The sequence below is a fragment of the Staurois parvus genome, unplaced genomic scaffold, assembly GCF_062004578.1.
Source record: "Staurois parvus isolate SC_StPar_1 unplaced genomic scaffold, SC_StPar_1.0 ptg000310l, whole genome shotgun sequence".
In the NCBI taxonomy this organism is placed as follows: Eukaryota; Metazoa; Chordata; class Amphibia; order Anura; family Ranidae; genus Staurois; species Staurois parvus.
Window position 1 is genome coordinate 470,579 of NW_028318106.1, and position 16,080 is coordinate 486,658.

General features: G+C 49.4%; 1 protein-coding gene across 2 annotated transcripts in view; it reads right to left on the reverse strand.

Moving 5' to 3' along the window:
• Positions 1–16,080, reverse strand: part of MALT1 (MALT1 paracaspase) — a 253,242-nt gene that overhangs the window by 57,318 nt on the left and 179,844 nt on the right. For both annotated transcript variants that reach the window (XM_089683427.1, XM_089683426.1), the window contains exon 8: positions 3,116–3,142. In XM_089683427.1, the coding sequence (XP_089539553.1) occupies positions 3,116–3,142 (27 nt within the window). The remainder of the gene's footprint in view (positions 1–3,115; positions 3,143–16,080) is intronic.

Here is a 16,080-nt window from a genome sequence, read left to right on the forward strand (position 1 = left end):
TTTTCATTTAACTTTATTGCTATCACAAGGGGACTAACAAGCCCCACATGATAGCTTTGAGCAGGTGATAGGTACATCAGGGGTCTATTAGATCCTTAATGTCTCCCCTGCACATTGAAGTAGCAAAGATCATGTTTGAATTGTATTGTAACTGTATTGTCTACCTTCATTTTGTAAAGCACTGAAACTGTTGGCAGTAAATAAATCCTGTATAATAATAATAATTATCTGCTTTCCTGGTCTGAAACTGATGTAAACATTATCACTTCTGGCTTCATTCATGATAGGAGATTGAGGAATGGATGTTCCTCCATCTCCCCTGTGTCCACTGTTTGTCACAGCCCTAGGTTCCCCAGAGAAATGGGAGAGCATGGGTCCACAGTGGCTCGTGGTGGGAGGGGGGTTGACCTTCTCAGCACTGCAAAAGTGTTGGTACCAGCCTTTTGCAATCCTCTGTACAGCAGCACATAGGCTAGGAGTGAGAGGGGCAGTCCTGCCAATCAGGCGTGTTGCATTTAAATGTGATGACAAGGAACATGCTGATAGGAGGAGTGTGCAGAGTTAATGCAGAAAAGTTTTGTTGGACTAATTCACATTTTTACATAGTTACATAGTTAGTCTGGCTGAAAATAGACAAAAGTTCATCCAGTTCAACCATAGAAAAAAAAAGTTATAACCCTACACCCACAGTTGATCCAGAGGAAGGTCAAAAAACCCAGCAAGGCATGATACAATTTGCTCCTGCTGGGAAAAAAAATCCTTCCTGATCCCTCGAGAGGCAATCGGATATTCCCTGGATCAACTTTACCTATAATTTTTAGTAACCAGTTATATTCAGTGTATCTAAATACTTGGAATTTGTTAAAGCGCAATTGAAATTGCAGTTTCAGGGCCGGTTCACACCACATGCAGTCCAGTGCACTTGTTTCTGCATCAAAAACACATTGATAATAGGTTACATGGTTTCCAATGGCATAGTTCACACCAGTGCGGTCAACTCCAGTGCATTCCAGTTCCAGAAATAAAAGTAGAACATGCAGCACTTTCTGCACTGAATAGTACTGGATTGCAGTAAAACGCATCAAAAATGCACAGAAACCCACCTAAATACACCAAAAATGCACCGGAACTCACGTCTTTATTTAAGCTGAAGAAAAAAAGAGGGGGAAAATGCATGAAAAACTCATTGTAATGCATCAAACACGAATCAAGAACGTGCATGCAGAAACGCATCCAGACAACGTTTCTATGGTGTGAACTGGCGCTTAATAAGCTAAATACATTTTCATGTGCACCAAAACAAAAGATGGTCAAAGTCTTACAGTTTTTTTTTTTCCTTCAGGATGAAACCACAGTCTATGCAAAAAAGTCTGTCCCCTGCCAGCATGCTGGGAAGAAGGACCTTTAGCCCTCATGCACAGGGGATGTTTTGATAAAACTGGTAACGTTAGCTGTGTAAAGTCACGTTAAAAACGTGCGTTTTTCAGCTTTTTTTAGCGTTTTTGCATTAGAGTTTAGCTGCTTTTAACCGTGTTTAGCTGCATTTTCCTGCGTTTTTTAGCGTATTTTTTACCACAATAAAATATGGAGGGAAACAAATGTCCAAAAATGCTGGTTTGCGGCATTTTGCCATGTTTTTCACAGTTAGAGCGGTTTTACAGCTAAAAAGCTCCTCTAGAAACCCACTAGTCCTGGGGGTTTTTTCCAGCCAAAAAATGCTGATTACAGCCTATGTGTGTATGGACACATAGGATAACATGCTGAGGGGTTTTACTGGCTGCAGAAAAAAATGTCAAAAGCCAAAAACAGCCGCTGTAAAAATGTCCCGTGTGCATGAGGACTTATGCAGGCCATAGACGGGGAGAAAACCGGCCGAAAATCCGTCTGAAAGAATAATCGGCCGATTTTCGGATCGTTAGTGGGTGAATTTGTCGGCAGTTTTTCGGGATTCTGACACATTTTTTTAATCGGTGAAGTTGATAACAAATCGGCCGAATTTGCCGATTGGCCGATTTTCACAGCAATGATGGGCAAATTGGCCGATCTTTTTACCGATTAAACAAATGTGCATGAGCCGTGACCTGCAAGAAGAAGAGGAAAAAAAAGAAACAGAAGAAGATGAAGACAAAAGAAAAAGAACATCTGTACTTTTAAATGTCAAATAGAATAGTGGAGTGTCCCTGCAGAGAGCTCTGTCCGCTATTATATTTGACATTTAAAAGTATAGCAAAGTTGCATTATTGTATCCATTTGTATCCGAATAGAAACATCTGTATCCAAAATGGATACAAATAGATACAATGTTGCAACTTTGCTATACTTTTAAATGTCAAATATAATAGTGGAGCTCTCTGCAGGGACACCGCTATTATATTTGCCAGCCGTAGACGGGACGAAAATCATCCGACTTTTTTTACCAATGGTGGTAACGTCGGCTGATTGAACGACTGATTTTTCGTTTTTCTAAAAAGAAAACGGCCAGTTTTCTCCCCATCTATGGCCTGCATTAAGCCGGCCATACACGGGTCGAATTCCGAAAGAATTTTCTTTCGAAAATCTAAGAATTGTCGCTTGAATTTCGCACCATTAGTGGGTCACAGAAACGGCCGATTTTCGTGTGATGAGTGATCGGGCATGTTGGAAATTTTTTGAAAAACAAACAAATTTCGAATCAATGATGGGAGAATCGTGCGAAAAATATAAAGCTGTGACCTGGAAAGAAAAGAAAATTCTTGGCCAAGAAAATTCTTTTCTGTAGCAACGTGAGAAGAAATTGAAGGCTCGGTTGGTCGAATTTCGAAATCAATGATGGCACCATCGCATTACAAAATGCACAAAATTTCAGATTTTGTGAAGAAAATTTGCTCGGAATTCGACCCGTGTATGGCCTGTATTACTCTCTGTGGGAAAGCAGAGGTTCCTCTGCAGAGGTCTAACACACACCCTAATGAGCCAAAGCAAGAGATCTCTACTCAGCAAAACAACATCCTGTTATGAGGCACTTTGGCTTGCATGTTTATTTTGCAGACATGTAAAAGGTTTTATCAACTCAAGATAAATAATACTATGTAAAACAAAACGTTAATAGTTCCTTTTGCAAATATTTAGAACTTACCATTATCAATTAAATCACTCAACTCATCTGAAAAAAAGAAACAGAAATATTATTATTACTACTATCATTATTATGATTATTATTATCATCATCTTTAAATTATTATTGAGGAATAATAATAACAAAGATATTAAGCAACAATAAAAACAGAAATAATTAGACACAAAAGAAACCTTAAAAACAAACAATAATATTGTCACGGTCTCCCCCCTCGCCTGCTCTTCCTTCCTTCCCCCTCCCCTCAGTTCACAGGTGGCAGCGGCTCCCCCTCGCTCCCCTTAGATCCTCCCCCCTCCCTTCCCCTTGCAGATTCCTAATGTCCTGCACAAGCCTACATCAAAGGCTGTGCAGGATGGAAGGAAACACCCCCTGTGGTGCGGTTAACACCTCTCCTCTGGTGAAGCTGCAGAGGAGTCGGGCATCCCACTGGGCCTGCAAGGAACAGGCCGCCGGGGTGTCTCCACGCGCCCCACCGGTGGGCGCAGCGTGGGCCCGAGGCTTCCAGTGTTCTGCACCCGCCAGAGACAAAGGCCGTGCTCCCTGAGCGTGGCCAGAGTGAGGGGGGTGTGCCTCGCTGCCCCGGCAACCCGACGTTGGGCCAGCCATTGCCGGGGCAACCAGGAAGCGTCCTGCTACGGCATAAGAAGACCACAGCAGAACCCAGCCCGTTGTTGGTCCCCCGCTCTTGAGAGAAGCACTGTGTGGGGTCTGAGCTGAGGCCAGACCCCCACAGCCCAGACCCCGCTGAGTACTCTGCTGATCCCTGGGGGGCTAGAGGTGCCTGCTGTCCGCTGTGTGCCGAGGGTACTCCTGCCTGCTATCCACTGTGTGCCAAAGAGTACTCCTGCCTGCTATCCACTGTGTGCCAAAGAGTACTCCTGCCTGCTATCCGCTGTGTGCCAAAGAGTACTCCTGCCTGCTATCCGCTGTGTGCCAAAAAGTACTCCTGCCTGCTATCCGCTGTGTGCCAAAGAGTACTCCTGCCTGCTGTTCGCTGTGTACCAGAGGGTACTCCTGCCTGCTGTTCGCTGTTGCCAGAGGTTACTCCTACCTGCTGTTCGCTGTGTGCCCGAGGACACTCCTGCCTGCTGTCCACTGTGTGCCTGAGGATACTCCTGCCTGCTGTCCGCTGGCCGCTGTTTGATTGCTGTTTATCCCTGGAAATCTGTTCCTGTCCGCTGTTTGTCCCTGGAAAGCTGTTCCTGTCCGCTGGCCGCTGTTTGGAGGTCTGAGCTGAGGCCAGACCCCACAGCCCAGACCCAGCTGAGTGTCCTCTGATCGCTGTTTGTCCCTGGAAAGCGATCCCTGTCTGCTGACCACTGTGTCCCTGGGAAGCTACCCCTGCCTGCTGACCGCTGTTTGTCCCTGAAAAGCTGTTCCTGTCTGCTGACCGCTGTTTGGAGGTCCGAGCTGAGGCCAGACCCCACAGCCCAGACTCTGCTGTGTGTCCGCTGATCGCTGTTTGTCCCTGGAAAGCGATCCCTGTCTGCTGACCACTGTGTCCCTGGGAATCTACCCCTGCCTGCTGACTTGGATTAATACTTGACTGCCTATTGCGTGTCTGGATTATCGTAGCTACCTGGACTGCCCCCCCCCCCCCGAGTGCTCGGGCCATCGCTACCCGAATCGCCCTATCGTGGGCCGGATTATAATATGTTTAGACTCTTCCCCCCTCTTCCCCCCTTTTTGGGTACCCAGACGCTACCTTCCTACCCTGATTGAGTGTCTCCTCCGTGTCCGTATCCTGCCTACGCTTCCGTCACAAATATCAATCCACAAAAATTCAAATGTGAAGTTGTACTAGTCCAATCCATCATATATAGAGTCCTAATGTTGTGCTATCATCCAAAGATTCCAAAACCATGTTTGGATTGGAGCCCCACTCCATGCTCACCTTGAAGTTTGACCTACAAATTATAATCGGCCAAATGCACATTTACCCTGGGTTCACACCTACACAACGTTTGATGCCAGGGTGTGGAAATTTTAGAAAAAACGACTTGTCCAGGGACTAAATAGGTGTCCCAAACTACTTGTCCCTCATGACAATCTACTTGTCTAAATGTAAAAAAAAATTTTTTGTAGTCGATATGTAACATGTATATCACAATCGACGCCCCAGCATGTACTTTTACGTTTGTGCGTATATGTGGGGGGCCTCCATTTTTTGAGGGGCTGGAGATGTTATGTGCTTAGGTGTAGCTTTATTTTTTACAATTAAAGAAAAAAAAGTTTTCTTTTTTTTGGTGACAGGTTCTCTTTATTGAGACATCCAAAGTCTAAAAGACCCTGCATGTCATCCCTGTACTCCACTGAATGTAATGCCGTGCACATCGCACCACATTACATTGCTTCCCAGCCTCCATGGTCGGGAACCTCTCAACGGGAAACCTGGAAGTGACGGGTCGGGACAAGAGGGGGAGGGGACGTGTCCGCTCTCCTCCCTCCCCTCTAGCTGACAGCGGTGAGCCGGTCCTGGGCCCGCAAATAGACAAGCAGAGCATAGGAGACAGTGGGAGGGGGGAGGTTCACACAGGGAGGAGAGGCTGGCACTGTGTGGAAGCATTCGGGTGGCAGCGCTGCCGCCCGAATGCTTCCATCTGACAGGTGAGCCAAAGGTAAAAGAAAACTATCTGCCCGGCACCTGGAACTACATGTCCTGGGCGTCAGGCGACACAGTACAGGAGATGACCAGCGACTGCGGACACAGTACAGGAGATGACCAGAGACTGCGGACACAGTACAGGAGATGACCAGAGACTGCGGACACAGTACAGGAGATGACCAGAGACTGCGAACAGTACAGGAGATGACCAGAGACTGCGGACAGTACAGGAGATGACCAGAGACTGCGGACAGTACAGGGATGACCAGAGACTGCGGAAAGTACAGGGATGACCAGAGACTGCGGACACAGTACAGGGATGACCAGAGACTGCGGACACAGTACAGGGATGACCAGAGACTGCGGACACAGTACAGGGATGACCAGAGACTGCGGACACAGTACAGGGATGACCAGAGACTGCGGACACAGTACAGGAGATGACCAGAGACTGCGGACACAGTACAGGGATGACCAGTGACTGCGGACAGTACAGGGATGACCAGTGACTGCGGAAAGTACAGGAGATGACCAGAGACTGCGGACAGTACAGGGATGACCAGTGACTGCGGACAGTACAGGGATGACCAGAGACTGCGGACACAGTACAGGAGATGACCAGAGACTGCGAACAGTACAGGAGATGACCAGAGACTGCGGACAGCACAGGGATGACCAGAGACTGCGGACAGCACAGGGATGACCAGAGACTGCGGACAGCACAGGGATGACCAGAGACTGCGGACAGCACAGGGATGACCAGAGACTGCGGACAGCACAGGGATGACCAGAGACTGCGGACAGCACAGGGATGACCAGAGACTGCGGACAGCACAGGGATGACCAGAGACTGCGGACAGCACAGGGATGACCAGAGACTGCGGACAGCACAGGGATGACCAGAGACTGCGGACAGCACAGGGATGACCAGAGACTGCGGACAGCACAGGGATGACCAGAGACTGCGGACAGCACAGGGATGACCAGAGACTGCGGACAGTACAGGGATGACTGCTGACCTTTGGGGAGGGAGGGGGAGCGGGTACCTGAATTTGACAGGTAACCGCTCTTACTTCCGCAGAGTTTTTTTTTTTATCTTACCTGTTCCTTTATCCAGCCGCGCGTTGTCTTCCCGGCTTCTGTAGTGTGGGCGGACAGCCGGATGCCCAGTGCGCATGCGCGAGAAGCGCTGCGCTTTGTGATTGGTCCGGCGGCTTCTGGGATCTGTCATGTGTCCCAGGTACCGCCTTACCATTCACAAAGAGCACTGCTTCTTGTGCATGCGCACTTGGGACCCGGCTGTCACGCACACTACAGCCGGGAAGACAGCGCGCCGCTGGATTCTCCTGGCGTGCCCACAGATAAGGCTCGGCGTGCCGGCTGTGGCACGCGTGCCACGGGTTCGCCATCACTGACCTAGGGTAAGAAGGACTCTCAGGTGTGCCGTCCAGGAAGGTTCCGAGAAACACCGTTACAGATCACACACCATCCCATTGGGAATCCAAGCAGTTTTGGAATCTTTAGAAGCACATTAGGACTCGATATATGATGGATTGGACTGATACAACTTCGCGTTTGAATTTTTGTGGATTGATATTATTGATTGTTTTTAAGGTTTATGTTTCACATTCGAGAAGTTAGCGCATCACAATTTTTTCGTCTAATTATTTAATTCAAGCGAGAGTACACTTGACCACTGAGTGCAGCATTGTCCACCTTCCTTCATTATACCTAGGGTGTAGCAGCGCACAAGCCCATATTATTTGCAATAAAAACAACCAAAAACAACAAAAAATACCTTTGCCTAAAATTATTAGGTAATATTATTATATTATTATTATTATTATTAATTTAGCAACTTTTCCACAAAACAAAGCAGCCAAGAGCATCCAAACAGCAACCCATTAAAAAAACTTCAGCCAAAGGAAAGCAGCTGATTTAGGCTCCATTCACACTTGCGCAACTTGTTGTGTGACTTTAGATACTAAAGTCGCATGACAAGTCACACCCCATGTTTTTCAATGACAACCATTCAAATATGTGTGACTTATAGTCGCAGCAACTTTTAAAAGGTTCCTGCACTCCGTTGGTTCATTTTATATGAGACTTGAGTGCCATAGACTGGAATGTAAACTCTCAAAAGTTGCGTCTGACAGTTATACAGTACATCCAACAATTGTGCAACTGTTGCCAATTATCATTGGTCAAAGCCAAAGTCGCATCCAAGTCACACCCATACAAAAGTTGCATCAAAGTTCTGTCAAAGTTGTCGTACAACTTTGGAGTTGTACAAGCAGGGCTGGGACAAGGTGAGAAGAAGGGACAGCTGCCATGGGCACAGAGAAGCGAGGGGTCAAAGAACAGATGCAGGGTAGTACTAGGGTTGCCACCTCATCCCTTTTACATGGACACAGGGCACAGAGAAGCAAGGGGTCAAAGAACAGATGCAGGGTAGTACTAGGGTTGCCACCTCATCCCTTTCACATGGACATTCTGATTGGGTCCACCTGCCGTTTTTCAGGCAGACCCAATCGGAACCTCTATTCTTCTCTATGGAGTGATGGGTGTAAACTGATGTGTGTCCATTTACACCTGTCGACATCCAATCCGATCTGCCAAAAAGAGACAGATGAGGATCCAATTCCCCTTCCATCCATTGGATCAGATGGGATGGCAGTTGGATGGAAATGGACAGGTGTTCCATTTCCATCCGACCGCCCATAGAAGACAGCGGGCTGTGTCTGTGTCCGCTCTACAGCAGCAGAGAGGACACTGACCTTTCATCCTCTTGCTCAGTGGGGATCAGTGGAGAGATCCTCCGCTGAGCAAGCGGATCCACAGATAGGTCCACTCCGTGTGACAGGGGCCTAAACCCAAACACATTAACTGCACAGGTTCTGAGGCTAATTCAATGCAGATAATGTACTGAGTTTAATGACCACCCTAATCAGTCACAGAACCTGTGTAATTATTATGTGTTAAGTTTTAAGAGCCCATTCACGCTTGAGCGACTTATCATGTGACTTTGGGGGGCGCAGCAATTCTGGATCCTTGCCCTAGGCCAGGGGTGGGCAAACTTTTTGACTTGAGGGCCGCAATGGGTTCATATATTGGACCCGGGGGCCGGACCAAGAGTAGATGAATGATGTGTATGTGTCATCCATAGTAAGTATAGTAATATTCCCCCATAGTAAGCATAGTAATTAATCCCCCATATAGTAATTCATCCCCCATAGTAATTCATCCCCCATATAGTAATTCATCCCCCATATAGTATTTCATCCCCCATATAGTAATTCATCCCCCATAGTAATTCATCCCCCATATAGTAATTCATCCCCCATATAGTAATTCATCCCCCATAGTAATTCATCCCCCATAGTAATTCATCCCCCATAGTAATTCATCCCCCATATAGTAATTCATCCCCCATAGTAATTCATCCCCCCTATAGTAATTCATCCCCCATAGTAAGCATAGTAATTAATCCCCCATATAGTAATTCATCCCCCATAGTAATTCATCCCGCATATAGTAATTCATCCCCCCTATAGTAATTCATCCCTCATATAGTAATTCATCCCACATAGTAATTCATCCCCCATATAGTAATTCATCCCCCATATAGTATTTCATCCCCCATATAGTAATTCATCCCCCATAGTAATTCATCCCCCATATAGTAATTAATCCCCCATATAGTAATTCATCCCCCATATAGTAATTCATCCCCCATAGTAATTCATCCCCCATAGTAATTCATCCCCCATATAGTAATTCATCTCCCATATAGTAATTCATCCCCCATAGTAATTCATCCCCCCTATAGTAATTCATCCCCCATAGTAAGCATAGTAATTAATCCCCCATATAGTAATTCATCCCCCATATAGTAATTCATCCCCCATAGTAATTCATCCCTCATAGTAATTCATCCCCCATATAGTAATTCATCCCCCCTATAGTAATTCATCCCTCATATAGTAATTCATCCCACATAGTAATTCATCCCCCATATAGTAATTCATCCCCCCTATAGTAATTCATCCCCCATATAGTAATTCATCCCCCATATAGTAATTCATCCCCCCTATAGTAATTCATTGCCCATATTAATTCATCCCCCATATTAAGTCCCCAAGTCCCCCCTGTGTCAATTCACTTACCTTTGCTCCGCGCGTTCCTCTCGCCGTGTTCCCGCGCCGTTCCGGTGTAGCATGAAAATCTGTCTCCTATGAGGATCTGTCCCCCTCGACGTATCTGCGCATGTGCCAGTTTCAGGCATTAGCAGCCGATCGGCGATCTCCGGCACATACGCAGATACGTCGAGGGGGACAGATCCTCATAGGAGACAGATTTTCATGCTAGACCGGTCTTCAGGGTGGACTGTGAGAGGAGCCTAGCGGGAGCCTAGCTCCGCGGGCCGGATTAAAAGGTCCGCCGGGCCGTATACGGCCCGCGGGCCGTAGTTTGCCCATTGCTGCCCTAGGCACTGAATGACTCTCTCCCAGTACTACGTACAAGTGTGAATGGAGCCTAAATTCCATCTTTACATGAAGGGATAAATTTATTTTCTGATTCTTACAACTGGAATCTGGTGTATGAGACTACACGGCTGCGTGAGAGAGGCCCTTTGTCAAAAAGTTCCAGGTGAGATCCAACACCACACTCCACAATCGCATCTCAGGTGCTGGCTCGGCTCATCTCCACCGAAGAAATCAATCAGCAACAGGAGTGACGCACACCGAGATGCAAAATAAACTTCCTTTATTAAAATAGCGAGGATAAACAGGTTATCTTCTGACATGGTGTGCTTTAGGCATGGCCCTGATCCATACCTGTCCCTTTAGGTAGGAAGGTTAGGAGGGACCCACAGTAAAAAAAAAATGTTTTCATGTGCGTGGGGTTTCCCTTAAAAGTAATTCCAGGCCTGAAGGGCCCGGTATGGCTTTTAGGGGGAACCCCATAAACTTCCCCCCCCATTTTTGGGAGGTGGGGTTCCCCTTAAAAGTCCCACCATGACTTTTAAGGAGAACCCACCCCCCAAAAATGGGGGGAAAAAAGCATGGGGTCTCCCTCTAAATTCCTACCAGACCCTTGATCCTAGCACATGCCTGGCAGGACTGGAAAAGGGGGGGGGGGCGAACAACCCCCCCCATCCTCCTCACGTCTTACCAGTCCACATGCCCTCGGCATTGGGACGGTTTCCCCATGCCAGTGGGGACAAGGGCCTCTTCCCCACAACCCTGGCCCGGTGGTGGTGGGTAGAGATGAGCGAAGAAATGAAAAATTCGATTCGACTGATTCGGCGAATTCGTGGACAATATTCGATTCGAGTCGAATAAATTCGCTGTGAATTTAACTTAAAAAAGGGTGTTTCTAGGCTTCAGAGAGACTTAATATTAGTGCAGAACACTGTACCTTTAATTTAAATGCCCTTGGAGTCTGCTGGGGAAGAGAAATAATACTGTCTGTCAGTATGACATGCAGATGAGTGCCGTCGATCTTAGAATCACTGCACACTTCACTCCTTTGGCCAGTCACGGGGCCAAAACCAGTGTTTGGAGCCACAGTGTGGTGGTGGAGGCAGCAGCAATGGGAGGCCATACAGCAACCTATGACAAAATGGAAACCAGCAGGAGCGTGAGGAGACCTGAAAGTGGCACATGGCAGAGTGGGAGCAATGGGAGGCGGTACAGGGACCCAGGTCACACTGTGGGCCCAGCAGCAGCGTGACCAGGCGGTACGGGGGCCCATGGCCGATATGGGGCTTGGTGGCACCTATGGAAGGCCTGTAATCTGCCAGCAACCTATGACAAAATGGACAACCGCAGGAGTGTGAGGAGATTTCAAAGTGGCACATGGCAGAGTGGAAGCAATGGGAGGCCGTACAGGAACCCAGGTCACACTGTGGGCTCAGCAGCAGCGTGACCAGGAGGTACGGGGGCCCATGGTCGATATGGGGCCTGGCGGCACCTATGGAAGGCCGCTAATCTGCCAGCAACCTATGACAAAATGGACAACCGCAGGAGTGTGAGGAGATTTCAAAGAGGTACATGGCAGAGTGGAAGCAATGGGAGGCCGTACAGGGACCCAGGTCACACTGTGGGACCAGCATCAGCGTGAACAGGCGGTACGGGGTCCCATGGCCGATTTGACCTCATTCATCCCATAGTCCTGCCGACTCACGAATAGCGTGGCCTCCTCAAAGGGCCTGAGCAAGCGCAGGTGTCACACATGAGCTGACAATGGCTGACATCTAAGTTACACAGGGAGTACCTTTATCCGCTTTTAACATCAGGAAATCTGTGATGGCCTTTAGCTGTTCGTAAAGGCGGTCTAACATATGTAGGGTTGAATTACACCTTGTTGCAACGTCACAGCATGAGGAGTCGGTACGGGGGCCCATGGCAGATTACATGTCTGGCAGCAGCAATGGGAGGCCCGTAATCTGCCAGCACCCTATGTCAAAAAATTTAACACACCAGCAGTGTGAAGAGACCTGAAAGTGGCACATGGCAGCAGAGTGTGGCGATGGAGACAGCAGCAATGGGAGGCCGTACAGGGACCCATGAGAGACTCTGGACTTGGCAGCAGCATGAGGAGGCGGTATATAGGGGCCCATGGCAGATTAGGGGCCTGGCAGCAGCTATGTGAGGCCCGTAATCTGCCTGCACCCTATGTCAAAAAATTAAACACACCAGCAGTGTGAAGAGACCTGAAAGTGGCACATGGCAGCAGAGTGTGGCGATGGAGACAGCAGCAATGGGAGGCCGTACAGGGACCCATGAGAGACTCTAGACTTGGCAGCAGCATGAGGAGGCGGTATATAGGGGCCCATGGCAGATTAGGGGCCTGGCAGCAGCTATGTGAGGCCCGTAATCTGCCTGCACCCTATGTCAAAAAATTAAACACACCAGCAGTGTGAAGAGACCTGAAAGTGGCACATGGCAGCAGAGTGTGGCGATGGAGACAGCAGCAATGGGAGGCCGTACAGGGACCCATGAGAGACTCTGGACTTGGCAGCAGCATGAGGAGGCGGTATATAGGGGCCCATGGCAGATTAGGGGCCTGGCAGCAGCTATGTGAGGCCCGTAATCTGCCTGCACCCTATGTCAAAAAATTAAACACACCAGCAGTGTGAAGAGACCTGAAAGTGGCACATGGCAGAGTGTGGCGATGGAGACAGCAGCAATGGGAGGCCGTACAGGGACCCATGACAGACTCTAGACTTGGCAGCAGCATGAGGAGGCGGTATATAGGGGCCCATGGCAGATTAGGGGCCTGGCAGCAGCTATGTGAGGCCCGTAATCTGCCTGCACCCTATGTCAAAAAATTTAACACACCAGCAGTGTGAAGAGACCTGAAAGTGGCACATGGCAGCAGAGTGTGGCGATGGAGACAGCAGCAATGGGAGGCCGTACAGGGACCCATGAGAGACTCTGGACTTGGCAGCAGCATGAGGAGGCGGTATATAGGGGCCCATGGCAGATTAGGGGCCTGGCAGCAGCTATGTGAGGCCCGTTATCTTGCAGCACCCTATGTCAAAAAATTAAACACACCAGCAGTGTGAAGAGACCTGAAAGTGGCACATGGCAGCAGAGTGTGGCGATGGAGACAGCAGCAATGGGAGGCCGTACAGGGACCCATGAGAGACTCTAGACTTGGCAGCAGCATGAGGAGGCGGTATATAGGGGCCCATGGCAGATTAGGGGCCTGGCAGCAGCTATGTGAGGCCCGTAATCTGCCTGCACCCTATGTCAAAAAATTTAACACACCAGCAGTGTGAAGAGACCTGAAAGTGGCACATGGCAGCAGAGTGTGGCGATGGAGACAGCAGCAATGGGAGGCCGTACAGGGACCCATGAGAGACTCTGGACTTGGCAGCAGCATGAGGAGGCGGTATATAGGGGCCCATGGCAGATTAGGGGCCTGGCAGCAGCTATGTGAGGCCCGTAATCTGCCTGCACCCTATGTCAAAAAATTAAACACACCAGCAGTGTGAAGAGACCTGAAAGTGGCACATGGCAGCAGAGTGTGGCGATGGAGACAGCAGCAATGGGAGGCCGTACAGGGACCCATGAGAGACTCTGGACTTGGCAGCAGCATGAGGAGGCGGTATATAGGGGCCCATGGCAGATTAGGGGCCTGGCAGCAGCTATGTGAGGCCCGTAATCTGCCTGCACCCTATGTCAAAAAATTAAACACACCAGCAGTGTGAAGAGACCTGAAAGTGGCACATGGCAGCAGAGTGTGGCGATGGAGACAGCAGCAATGGGAGGCCGTACAGGGACCCATGAGAGACTCTGGACTTGGCAGCAGCATGAGGAGGCGGTATATAGGGGCCCATGGCAGATTAGGGGCCTGGCAGCAGCTATGTGAGGCCCGTAATCTGCCTGCACCCTATGTCAAAAAATTAAACACACCAGCAGTGTGAAGAGACCTGAAAGTGGCACATGGCAGCAGAGTGTGGCGATGGAGACAGCAGCAATGGGAGGCCGTACAGGGACCCATGAGAGACTCTAGACTTGGCAGCAGCATGAGGAGGCGGTATATAGGGGCCCATGGCAGATTAGGGGCCTGGCAGCAGCTATGTGAGGCCCGTAATCTGCCTGCACCCTATGTCAAAAAATTAAACACACCAGCAGTGTGAAGAGACCTGAAAGTGGCACATGGCAGCAGAGTGTGGCGATGGAGACAGCAGCAATGGGAGGCCGTACAGGGACCCATGAGAGACTCTAGACTTGGCAGCAGCATGAGGAGGCGGTATATAGGGGCCCATGGCAGATTAGGGGCCTGGCAGCAGCTATGTGAGGCCCGTTATCTTGCAGCACCCTATGTCAAAAAATTAAACACACCAGCAGTGTGAAGAGACCTGAAAGTGGCACATGGCAGCAGAGTGTGGCGATGGAGACAGCAGCAATGGGAGGCCGTACAGGGACCCATGAGAGACTCTAGACTTGGCAGCAGCATGAGGAGGCGGTATATAGGGGCCCATGGCAGATTAGGGGCCTGGCAGCAGCTATGTGAGGCCCGTAATCTGCCTGCACCCTATGTCAAAAAATTAAACACACCAGCAGTGTGAAGAGACCTGAAAGTGGCACATGGCAGCAGAGTGTGGCGATGGAGACAGCAGCAATGGGAGGCCGTACAGGGACCCATGAGAGACTCTGGACTTGGCAGCAGCATGAGGAGGCGGTATATAGGGGCCCATGGCAGATTAGGGGCCTGGCAGCAGCTATGTGAGGCCCGTAAACTGCCTGCACCCTATGTCAAAAAATTAAACACACCAGCAGTGTGAAGAGACCTGAAAGTGGCACATGGCAGCAGAGTGTGGCGATGGAGACAGCAGCAATGGGAGGCCGTACAGGGACCCATGAGAGACTCTAGACTTGGCAGCAGCATGAGGAGGCGGTATATAGGGGCCCATGGCAGATTAGGGGCCTGGCAGCAGCTATGTGAGGCCCGTAATCTGCCTGCACCCTATGTCAAAAAATTAAACACACCAGCAGTGTGAAGAGACCTGAAAGTGGCACATGGCAGCAGAGTGTGGCGATGGAGACAGCAGCAATGGGAGGCCGTACAGGGACCCATGAGAGACTCTAGACTTGGCAGCAGCATGAGGAGGCGGTATATAGGGGCCCATGGCAGATTAGGGGCCTGGCAGCAGCTATGTGAGGCCCGTAATCTGCCTGCACCCTATGTCAAAAAATTAAACACACCAGCAGTGTGAAGAGACCTGAAAGTGGCACATGGCAGCAGAGTGTGGCGATGGAGACAGCAGCAATGGGAGGCCGTACAGGGACCCATGAGAGACTCTGGACTTGGCAGCAGCATGAGAAGGCGGTATATAGGGGCCCATGGCAGATTAGGGGCCTGGCAGCAGCTATGTGAGGCCCGTAATCTGCCTGCACCCTATGTCAAAAAATTAAACACACCAGCAGTGTGAAGAGACCTGAAAGTGGCACATGGCAGCAGAGTGTGGCGATGGAGACAGCAGCAATGGGAGGCCGTACAGGGACCCATGACAGACTCTAGACTTGGCAGCAGCATGAGGAGGCGGTATATAGGGGCCCATGGCAGATTAGGGGCCTGGCAGCAGCTATGTGAGGCCCGTAATCTGCCTGCACCCTATGTCAAAAAATTTAACACACCAGCAGTGTGAAGAGACCTGAAAGTGGCACATGGCAGCAGAGTGTGGCGATGGAGACAGCAGCAATGGGAGGCCGTACAGGGACCCATGAGAGACTCTAGACTTGGCAGCAGCATGAGGAGGCGGTATATAGGGGCCCATGGCAGATTAGGGGCCTGGCAGCAGCTATGTGAGGCCCGTTATCTTGCAGCACCCTATGTCAAAAAA